Raw genomic sequence first — 12,088 nt, 5'->3', positions numbered from 1 at the left:
GAGGTGGTAGGGAGCTGCAAAGCTGACAGCCTGATGGTTATTGGAGATGGTTGCTGACTGCAAATCCAAGAATAGACACTGTTGGAGGAGTATGGGATTTTTTTTAAAACTAGGGGGCAGGGGTGAGAAGCTAATTTACTTGGGCTTCAGGGGTTGGGGGAAAAGAAAGGTTGAAGAGAGGAGAGGGGCTGACAGAGTAGCAAAGCTTCAAGTGAGCACTGATCTGCAAAGACAGAGCTATGAATACATGCAGAAAGAGAGAAAGGTGAATAAAATTCAACATATGAAGGTGTAACACATAACTGAATAGAAAATGAAGACGACGACGAAGAAACTAATCTGCCAAAGGAACTGTGTGTACAGAGCTAAGTGGGCCCTTAGCTTGAGTTCAGGGACAATGTTTTATTAGAGACAGAGTGCAGAGACCCTACATGCCACCCAAAGTGTGAGGTAGAGGCATTTCTTCATTCTAATACTCAGGACACATCAGAACCCTGGAGGTGGAAATGGACAATGGATATAGGGTAGAGATATAATGAAGGTCCACATGGATGAAGTGAGCCAGAGACTGTTCACTGAGGCAAGAGGGTAATACATTCTAGCAGTTTAGCTTGTGTTTGTGTACCCTTAGGGTTTGAGTACCTACGTCTACATCACCTTTACTGATTCCACCAAACCTTGGATCCAATGAGTTTTAGCTGTTATCTACAAATACAGCAGTCAAAAAGAACTATCCTCCAACCTTCTATCAGGATCTTGACTTTCAACAAGGCGGGGGAGGAGAAAGCAGGAGATAATCAGGCTCCGAAGGTACTGCATGACACTGCAGGAGACCCCTAAGGTTCTAAGGAGTACTTTCAAGTGGAATTAAGTTTTAACTGTTTCCCTTGTTTCTTCTACCTATTTCACATTTTTGACTGGCAAAGTTATTTATGAATCCAATTTCTTTTCTATGTTGGAATAGCATTTTCATCTTCACTACATTTGTTCTTGAGACAAGACCAGACTCTGAACACAAAAGTACATGAGAAAGATTTTGGTTCCATTCAGTTTCCAGTTGGTCATATAAAACAGGGCGTTTCTTTGTTAAATTTGAACTCTGTCTTTAAAGAGTGATCTGTCTCTCTGTACCGGCAAACAGACTTTAGCCAAATAGAAAAAAGAACTCACAGATGAATACATAGATGAATGGGATTGGTTCCAGAAGTACTGAGCTTCCATTCAGCTGAATTTTTCACACATAATTGGGTGAATATTAGCAATGGTGTCACAGAGGAAACTCAAGCAACAATTGTGTGGTTGAACTTTTGAGGATCCTCCCACTCTCAAGATTTATATAGACACTCGTGATTGTGAACAACATAGAGTGTTTACTTTTCTGTGATCTGGACAAGAAACAAAATTTAAAAATTTTTAAATCATTATGTTCTCCAACTTCCATTCCTGGTCGCGTGAGTATGTAATAATTTTACATATCACTAATATGTAATTTAATACATAATACTCTAATATGCAATAACTTTTAAAATTCTCCACTCCCTATCTATTCACTCCCCAGCCTAAAACAGTTCCCTGGCTACAGATCAATATGCACCTTTATAACATCACAGAATACTAGACATTGAAGAGAAGTTAAGATTAAGAGACCCTCCAGTCTTCTACTTAAAAAAAAAAAAAAAAAAAAAAAAAAAAACAGGCTTAATTCATTTTATTTTTCTTATGTAAAAACTGTGTTGTAGCCACAGTTGGAGCCTGGGTCCCCTGCATGGAGACTCTGGTGTGGGTCTTGATGAGGTGGTCAGCAAATTCCTGACAGGAAGACTTGATGAATACAGTCTCCTTCCAGAGGTTAGGGGTCAGGTAGCTGTAGGTTTTAGAGATGGCATCAAAGGTGACCTTGGGAAAGTTCCCTAGGGTGGCAGTGTAGCCCCTGGCTGAGATGTAGCAGTCATCAATACCAGCCATCATTAGCAGCTTCTTGGGCACCAGGGCTGAGACAATGCCAGTGTCCTGGGCGCGAGGATGAGGCGCACCAGCACAGAGCCACAGCCCCCTGTCACCTTGCAAGGGATAGTGTGGGGCTTCTTCTCCCAGTAGCCTCTGTGCATGGGGACAATGAAGAGCTTAGCCAGGATGATGGCCCCATGGATGGCAGTGGCCACCTCCTTGGAGTACTTAACACCCAGACCAATATGGCCATTGTAGTCCCTGATGGCAACAAACATCTTGAACCTGGTGCGCTGGCAAGCGTGGGTTTGCTTCTGCACTGGCATAATCTTTAAAACCTCATCCTTGAGAGAGGCCCCCAGGAAAAAGTCAATGATTTCAGATTCCTTGATGGGCAGGGAGAAGAGGCAGATCTCCTCCAGGGACTTGATCTTCATGTCCTTGACCAGGCATCCATTCCTTGCCCTGGGCCTTTCCTCCACGAGCTCTCCCGGGCCCAGGCCCTGTTCACAGACACAGTCCCAGTCCTGGATGCCACTGCCAAAGGTTCCACGGTTCCCCATCTCAGGCACCCCCACACCTGGCTAATTTTTTAATTATTTTGTAGAGGGGGTCTTGCTTCTTGCTATATTGCCCAGGCTGGTCTTGAACTCCTGGCCTTAAGCCATCCTCCTTTCTTGGCCTCCCAAAGTGCTGGTATTACAGGATTACCACACCAATCAGATTTTCTACTTTAAAATGGGAAATGTATTATGCCTTCCATTTCACAAAGAGGAAACTAACATCTAAATAGATTAAAGCCTAAAGTTGCTTACCTAGTAAAAGGCAGGGAGAAGAATGATCAAAAGTTTTTCTTGTTGTTGTTTGTTTTTTTTTTTTTTTTTCTGAGATGGAATTTTGCTGTTTTTGCCCAGGCTTGAGTGCAATGGTGCAGTCTTGGCTCACTGCCACCTCTGCCTCCCAGGTTCAAGTGATTCTCCTGCCTTAGCCTCCCGAGTAGCTGGGATTACAGGTGTGTGCCACCACGCCTGGCTAATTTTGTATTTTTAGTAGAGACAGGGTTTCACCATGTTGGCACGGCTGGTCTCAAACCACTGACCTCAGGTGATCCATCTGCCTCTGCCTCCCAAAGTGCTGGGATTACAGGCATGAGCCACTATGCCTGGCAGTTTTGTTGTTGTTGTTGTTTTAATCTAAAGGTTCTGTAACTCCAAAAAGTTTGAGCACATTCATAATAGGTTGTCAAACATGATAATTCCTGAGTCTGCATTCAATGCCCCAAACAGGGTCTCAGAGCTTTCACTTTATCCAGAAGCTCTGGACTGGTACTTGCTGTAGGGTCTCCCAAATTCTTAGACTCTAAGCCACCATACATGCATGGGCTCTCTCAGAGTCAGAGGCAACTTCTGTAGTGGAGGTCTGTGTGGCGATTCCACCCTGTAAGATCTCCAAACCAGAGCACTCAGGATTGCTGGCAGGTCACTAAGGCACACTAATAGAGTCAAACATAACCAGGTATAGTTTTCTACCAAATTTGAGGAATATCAAATGAAAAACAAACAAAACAATCCCCCTAAATGGGGCCAGATTTACCAATATTTTATGTGTGGGGAGGGAGCGCTTGAATATTAGGGAGATCTGTCCATTGAGCAATACTTTCTGAGGACTCATTCATAATGCTAAAGCAAGGATTACTCAGAAAGGAAGCTAAAATGCCCTCCTTAGAAAGGAGAGTGATCCCATCTGGAGCTATGGGAGTACAGGGACTGTCTATTGTGAAAATAGGTAGTTAGGGACTTTTAAAAATGCAAATTGCTAGACTGATCCTTAGAGTGATTATGAGCTATTGTATCAACAAGTCCTTGGGGACTCTTGTAGACAGATGACTGACATATATACTACCCTGTCATGACCGAACATCGTGCCTCTCACGTTAATGGCTTTCCAAAGAGCATTGATTGTCGTTAGATACCTCTATTGGGAAAGTCAATACATGAATGTACTGCCAAGTAAGGACTGTCATCTAACATTTTCTTGAAGGAATTTTGCTTTCAAAGAATCAGAAAGTATAGAGAATAATGTGTTTGCATTTCCTTTCCAGAACCAGATAAGAAATTGCAATGAGAAGGAACCCTAAAGGCACCTTAGAGAAGACTATGGCAGTGCCAATGTTTTACCTATTTTGGCTCATTTAATTCTCACAACGACTCTGGTACATAGATACTATTATTATCCCCTCTTTTACAGTTAATAAAACTGTAACCCAGAGAGGTTAAATAAATTGCCCGAGGTCACACAACTAGTAGGTGGTGGAGCCAAGAATTAAACCTGGGCAGCCTGGCTCTAGCCTCTCCATGCTCATAACATCTTTTTTTTTTTTTTTTTAACTAATTTTTAAAAAATGTATTTATTTAGAAGCATTCAGAATGCCAACAAAACAGCTGCAACTTTTTTTTTTTTTTGCAATTACAGAGTGGTATTCAGTTAACAGAACAATTGTTTCATATAAGCTGCATCAGAGACAATTGAAAATGAAAAAACTACTATCCCCATATATAACTTACTTGTGCTGTACACCAACGAGAACCTGCTTTAAATTTTTATGCCAATTTACAACCCCTATACTGTACCAGGCAAGGTTAGTGGCTATGAAAATACCACCAGGGCAGGGCTATCTAAAGACACATTTGGTAGTGTGTTAACTATACAAAAGAAGACACTGTACAGTTTTTAAAAAAATTCTTACACAGTCTTACATTTCAATTTTTTTCTTTAAAAGGAGTGAGTTGTATACAGGGGGGTTAAATGCTTTATAGACAAGAAAAAATCTGTGCTAGAATCAACTTATTCATCATCATCTTCATCTTCCTCCTCCTCATCCTCTTCATCTTCCTTCTTTTTCTTGCTTTTTCAGCCTTGACGACTCCCTTTTTTGCTGCATCAGGCTTTTCTTTAGCTCAATATGTAGCAGTATCCTTTTCGTATTTTTCCTTCAGCTTCGCAGGCTTCTTTTCATAAGGCTGCTTGTCATCTGCAGCAGTGTTATTCCACATCTCTCCCAGTTTCTTCGCAATATCACCAATGGACAGGCCAGGATATTCTCCTTTGATTTTTGGGTGATACTCAGAATACAACAGGAAGAAGGCCAAAGGAGGCCTCTTGGGTGCATTGGGATCCTTGAACTTCTTTTTTGTCTCCCCTTCAGGAAGGATATAGGTTTTCATTTCTCTTTCATAATGGATCTTGTCTGCCTTTGCCATATCTTCAAATTTTCCCTTCTGTTTAGCAGACATGGTCTTCCACCTCTCTGAGCACTTCTTAGAAAACTGAGAAGTTGACTGAAGCATCTGGATGCTTCTTCTTATGCTCCTCCCAACAAGTTTCCATAAAAAATGCATATGACAACATCTTGCCTCTAGGCTTCTTAGGATCTCCTTTGCCCGTGTTTAGTTATTTTTCCTTAGCAAGGCACAGAGTTGCCCAGTGCCCTTCTGGCTCTTACTTGTCCCGGTGCTGTCTCTATCATAACCTCTTTAAGTTATGTGAAAGTTACAACGTTGCCTGCCCCACAGTGAGAGCTAAGTAATCTCTGCTTCCCTTCTTGAGCGTCCATGACTTTCACGTTGTATGTCACAGAGTCATGGGTGAGCATGGAGACTGTACAGTGCAGGTTCCTGGTGTAACAGACAATTCCCACTCATGAGAGGAACTCTGGTACTGTGCCCAACAGAGTCAGCTATGACAACGTCACATTTCATACTGCATAGCTGCAGAAAAATACGTATATGAGAACCAGAGAGAAATGTAACTTACTTGCACCAAGTCTCAAAAGCAAGATTAGCAGAATTAGCCCCCTACCAAACTAACGGCCCTAGTCATACCCATCACATAATTTCTTTTTTCTTGCAGATTCAGTGAAAATAGGGCCCTGATCTCTCTAAGGGAGATGAGAGTATAGGATATTTTTTTTCTAAAACAGAAGCAGAGCTTCAAAATACAAGAAAGTCACATATCATCTCCTGGTGAATCTATCACTGCCTTTGGCATATACCTTGCCTTCACAGGCAGTTAATGTCCAGAGGACAACCATAAACTGCATATTCTTATTTCTCTGGATACAGAATGTGCTCTCTCTCCCCAAGTCTGGGGCAATGGATTGAGAGCTAGTAGGCTCCAGTATACATCAGTGTTCCTTTACAATACTAGTTCTTCCAGCTTATCTGTCACCTAACACTACGTTAAACATACTAATACTTTTAACAGGAAAGGGAGAAAAAATAAATAAAAAGGAAACTGAAACGAAGAGTGGTGGGGGGAGGGAAAGTAAGTATGATCATCTCTGCAAATGACCAGTGGCACATAGACTTAAGAGTTTATGACTCTGCAATCATCTCAGCTCCTTAAAGGTGTATCTTTACTAGTTCCCCAAGTACACAGGTTACTGCCTTTGCCAGGACAGCATGACTCCCTTCAAGCAGGGTAATCTGCCACGCACATCAGGTCTGCCACGCAGTGAGGCATTTTAAGGAATCTGTCGCCCACAGCCTACAGTTCCGAGAGTTAGGATCTGCTACCTTGAGCGACATGAAATAGCAAGCCCCTAGAAACTTCTCTTATTAATGTCATCATTCTCACGACATTTGGACAACCAGGAAAACAACCAGACCACCTTCTTTTAGGCTTTACAGACCACTAAGCAAAGAGGCCTGAGCTTTCTTCAATGAAACTTAGGGACATGAAAGTTCATGTTCTGACCCTGATCTAGTCTCTGTCAATGAAACTAAGTCACTTTCCCTTCTACTGTTTTTGTCTTCCTGTCTACGAAATACAGCCCTGATACCATTAACCCATTCCAGAAGATAGCAAGGAACCAGACAGATATTCTTGATTGAATTTCAAGTAAACCCCCTTGGGCTGCTTGTAATCACCAGCCTACTCCCTTTAGTTCTAATGTCAAACGTCAATAAAATCCAGATACTACATCTCTGCTCAATTTGGGTAATATTTTGAATATTTTACAAATAACTGCAGGCAACAAAGCAAGATAGACATGGAAAGAAGATATACAAATAGTGAGTTCACAGGGGGAAAAGGATAAAAATACAAAGGTGGGAAGCACTTCCTGGTTTTGGAATAAAAGACACAGTGGCAAAGGATGGTGTCCATGAATAAAACATGTAAGTATACAGAAAAACCACCAAAAGTAAAAAAACAGGAAAACACCAGAAAATATTTATTTTATATGAAGGTTACTACTGTTGGCTATAAAAAGAAATCCTTTAAAAAGTAAGAGTCTTTGGAAGCAAAAGATAGGAAGGTGTAAACTAATTAAAAACAGGCTAGCGACAGGCAACATCATGTGTATGCAAGATGGAGTATAGCCATAAAAGCCTGGCACACACGTGCAGTGTATTAGGTTGAAAACGCATGTCTCTTCAGCTTCATATCTATTAAAAGAACAAACAATTTACAGGTTGCTGCATTATGGGAGTATGATATGTGGAGTGTCAATCTTTTCTCTTCAAACTGAACCATGCTAAGTAAAATCAATGATGGGGTTTGGGGGGTAGGGGAAGGAAGGGGAAAAGCAGGGAGAAAGAAAGTTTTAAAAAATCTCTGCCTCAGCAAAAGTTTTCATTACAATTTTAGACAAATGATCCCTGTGTCCTTCTCCCTTGCTGCCTGGGGCTCCATGCTATTTCTATGCAAATAACAACCTCGTGGTTTATATCTTATTATTTCCACCGGAGCTGCAGCGACATGACCTGAGACGTGTAAGAGGTGGGGTGGGGGGGCAAAGGAGGGGAGTTGGAGAGGAGACAGAAAGAGAGAGAGAGAGTGGGAGCGGGAGGGGGACAGAGGTAGAGAGAGAGAGAGAGAGGGTGTTCACTCAAGTGTGAAAAAATATCGTCAGGAGTGAGCATCAAGAACAAAAAAAAAAATTGCAGGGATAACGTGTTTATTTCAGTTCCCCCTAAAACCCCCCAACCCCCACTTCCTGCAAACCAGCACCTTTTAAAATTCATTGGGCATCAGGCGATCATGCACAATCCATCTGCTTTCACTTTATCATTTGCATTTCATGCCTCCTGGCTTTTGATGTGCTGATACTTTGATGCAGTCAGGAGACGCGCATTATCATTATTTCAATTTTCAAAGGGGTCAACGGGATCGCCACTTGCACACACAAGATTTTTTCCCCCTACAACCTCTGAACACCCCCACTCCTTATTCTTCACCCCAATGTTTAACTTAAAGGATGAAGACTCAAAACGGTGGGGGTCAAATATTTACAGTCTAAGACTGTATATAAGCTTGCATATGTCTCCTACATTTCCACTTTACACAGGTACATACTATGAGCACCAAGGCTTAAGAAAGGAGGCTCTACAATGTTTCAAATACACAAAGACTTTCTCACACATGGACACTCAAGGAGGCACACAGACAGAGAAAGAGGGGGATCCATACGCAAGACACAGACACAAAGAGACAGAAAGATCAGCACCCACACAGAAAGAGACATGCACTCAGGGTGACTTGCACACACCCAGAGTACACAATACAGAGATACCTACAGAAAGAAAGGCAAACAGAGATGAAGAAAGACACCAGCACACACAAAGGCAACACGCACAAGGAGTGAGTCAGAGGAAGCCATCTGAGCATGGTAGTTTCCTTTTTCATACCTGATAGGCAAAGGGGCTGATAGGACATTCTGAATGAATTTGCATGAAATCGGGTGTCTTCAGCAGCACAGCTGTATACTTAAGAGGAGCTGACATGAAGATAGTGAAGCAGGCAGAGCAACATTAGGTAACCTCTGTATCTGATCACTCCCTTCAGCTAAAAACAATCATGTCCTTTTAGAAGTGAGCATTGTTTGGTAAGTTAAAGCTATAGCTTTATTTGTCTTTCACTCTGTAACTAAGCTTTTCTTTTAACAAGCAGCCCTGTAAGCTATGAAGGTGAATATAATGAATTTGATTAGAACAATTCAGTCAGATTTTAAGAAATCAATCTCTAATGTCTCTTCACGGCACAAATGAAATTCAACTAGCAAGTTTTCAAGCAAAACAAAACCAAAAACCCAACATCTGCTTTTTGTAATATTCTTTGTATATAATATAGTATCGGGGAAGGGGGGAGAAAGAAACTCAATATAAGAAGATACATTTCAGAAATTAGCTCTCTGGCTATGGGAACATCATGGAAATATAGGTTTTTTAAGTACCATTATCTATGAGAACAGAATTTTTAAAATCTTTCAAATATTCTGTTCTCATAGATAATGGTACCTAAAATTATCTTCAGCATTCATCAATATCTCATCCTAAGAAGGTATCCAAAAGAGCAACTTAAAAAAAACAACAACAACCTTAAGACTCTCAGCAGTTTCTCCCACTGTAATAATAATCTTTAATAGTAGTGGTTCACAACCTTTATTTCCAGGCTACTCTCCAAAAAGGGAGGAAGACAGCCAAGTTTGCCACTGTTAGCACTGCTGTGCATTTCCTTGGTGAGAAAAAGCAAGCCCAGAGGAGGATACAGAGTTCATATGAATACAGAGAGCAAGCTGATCACATCAAAGGATTCCTCTAATTTCTGACATCCACAAAATCTAATTAAACCAATGGAATTTTCAACTTTTTCCTAAATGGGAATGATAGAACACTTAATTCTTATCCTTACACTTGAAAGTCAAGACTTGATAAAAAGTTCTCGCAAGTAGAGCAAATGTAATATCCGATACAATTTAGTATGTGTATTAACTCCATAAGCTCAATCACCAAATCATGTTAGAGAGAGGAACGAGGAACGGGAAACTGAAATTTTAGCTCAATCACCAAATCATGTTAGAGAGAGGAACGGAAATTGAAATTTTAATGCAGGCCAACACTTTTCACCAAGAACTAGGTACTTTTTTTTTTTCTTTTTAAGACATGGGGTCTTACTACGTTGTCCAGGCTGGATTCAAACTCCTGGGTTCAACCTATCCTCCTGCTTCAGCCTCCTGAGTAGCTGTAGAACTCGGTACTTTTACTTATGTTTTCTCATTTGAGCTCCACATTATTTAAAGGTTTAAATTATTATCCCCCTTTGACAGATAAGAAAGCTGAGGAGTTGAGAGGTTATATAAGTTGCACAAGGGCAGTCAGCCTCAGACTATTCCATTACATTTTTCTGGCCCTGAGGAGAAAATAATTTTCCTATGTTTGCAAAGATGTCAGAACTGCACTGTCCTTTATATATTCAGGTATTCTTAGATAGTTTTCACTCTTACGAACAGTGACTGCAACCACCCATTTTTCCCCCTTTGGAAAAGCCCTTGTAAAGTTGGATTTAAAAAGTACAAACCTTTCTTTGGAAGGGAAGATAAATCTTTATGCATACTCTTTCCCAGTAATCATCCATGCATCCATTCACCCATCTTCCTACTCAATATTTGCCAAATATTTCTTCTATATACAAGAGACCACCATCGGTGCCCTTATTGAGAGGTGCATTTATAGATTTCACAAAATCATTAAAATTTGATAGTCTCAACACCTAGGCCAGTACCTAATTCATAATGTAGGTCTGAAATGGGAACTAGCACAGCTGGAATCAGAGACAGCTCAATGTCTGAGTACAGATCTCCTCACATCTTTTACTAATAGACTAAGAAAAAGAGAGGAGAGGAGGGACAGAACAGAAGCGTTCAATTAATTCTGTCTTTCCACAATGACACTGAAACGTAAGTGCTTTGGAGCGGCGGTTTTATATGGTTTGTTCACTAACATATACACAGGGCTTGGAACAGTGCCTAGAAAACAGTAAGTACTCAAAATAGTTGAGAAATGAAATGAATGAATGAATGAATAAAAAGGCAAGCAAGTCAATGGGCAGAAAAGATGGAGGGAGGGGGAAGAGATAGACTGAGGAAGGCATGGATTGAACTGCTTCCTTCCAATCAGGATCTTGAATTAAGAATTCACACAATAATCTTCAATCAGCTATGTAAACTTCTTCAAAACCCTAAAAACTTACTTTGTTGAGGGCTCCAGCTCCTGTTAGAATTAAGTGAGAATTCTCAACTTGGATGGTTCTCTGTCCCAGCCGGACAAGGTAAGCCCCAATCCCAATGGCCCGGCATGTCACCTTAAAAAATAATAAATTCTACATGTCACATATTTATGTCCTCTCTGAAGCTGTAAGAACTAAGGCATAGATAAGTAAAATCCAAATTAACAGAAATAAACATTGCTTTTTATGAAGTCTGTTTGATAACAACACACACAAAAAAATTTCATGGTCAAAGAAAAGAAAATACAATGATGCAAAATTCAGGCTGCGTGCAATAACTCATGCCTATCATCCTAGCACTTTGGGAGTCTGAGGTGGGCGGACCGCTTGAGCCCAGGAGTTCAAGACTACCTTGGGGCTGGGCGAGGAAGCTCACACCTGTAATCCCGGCACTTTGGAAGGCTGAGGCGGACGAATTACTTGAGGTCAGGAGTTTGAGACCAGCCTGGCCAACATGGTGAAACCCTGCCTCTAGTAAAAATACAAAAATTATCTGGGCATCGTGGTACGTGCCTGTAATCCCAGCTACTGGGGAGGCCAAGGCAGGAAAACCACTTGAACCGGGCAGGTAGAGGTTGCAGTGAGCTGAGATCACGCCACTGCACTCCAGCCTGGGCAACAGAGTGAGACTCTGTCTCAAAAAAAAAAGACCAACTTGGGCAAAATAGCGAGACCCCCATCACTACAAAAAATTTAAAAATTAGCTGGAGGTGGTGGCACATGCCTGTAGTCCTAGCTACCTGGAAGCTGAGGTAAGAGGATCACTTCAGCCCAGGGGGTAGAGGCTGCAGTGAGCTATGATTGCACCACTGTACTCTTGCTTGGGTGATAGAGTAAGACCCTGTCTCTTAGAAAAAAGAAAGAGCGGCTGGGTGTGGTGGCTCGCCTGTAATCCCAGCACTTTTGGAAGCCGAGGCGGGTAGATCACGAGGTCAAGACATTGAGACCATCCTGGCCAACACGGTGAAACCCCGTCTCTATTAAAAATACGAAAATTAGGCCGGGCGCGGTGGCTCAAGCCTGTAATCCCAGCACTTTGGGAGGCCGAGACGGGCGGATCACGAGGTCAGGAGAT

General features: G+C 41.5%; 1 protein-coding gene and 1 pseudogene across 5 annotated transcripts in view; both read right to left on the bottom strand.

The window, feature by feature from the left end:
* Positions 1-12,088, bottom strand: part of ACACA (acetyl-CoA carboxylase alpha) — a 344,091-nt gene that overhangs the window by 55,377 nt on the left and 276,626 nt on the right. For all 5 annotated transcript variants that reach the window (XM_031934241.1, XM_026456734.1, XM_023204709.2 and 2 more), the window contains one exon: positions 10,978-11,088. In XM_031934241.1, coding sequence (XP_031790101.1) covers positions 10,978-11,088 — 111 coding nt within the window. The remainder of the gene's footprint in view (positions 1-10,977; positions 11,089-12,088) is intronic.
* Positions 4,502-5,671, bottom strand: LOC111537684 (annotated as a pseudogene).

The sequence above is a fragment of the Piliocolobus tephrosceles genome, chromosome 16, assembly GCF_002776525.5.
Source record: "Piliocolobus tephrosceles isolate RC106 chromosome 16, ASM277652v3, whole genome shotgun sequence".
NCBI classification, from domain to species: Eukaryota; Metazoa; Chordata; class Mammalia; order Primates; family Cercopithecidae; genus Piliocolobus; species Piliocolobus tephrosceles.
The sequence above is the reverse complement of the archived record's forward strand: the minus strand, read 5'-3'. Positions and strand labels throughout refer to the sequence as shown.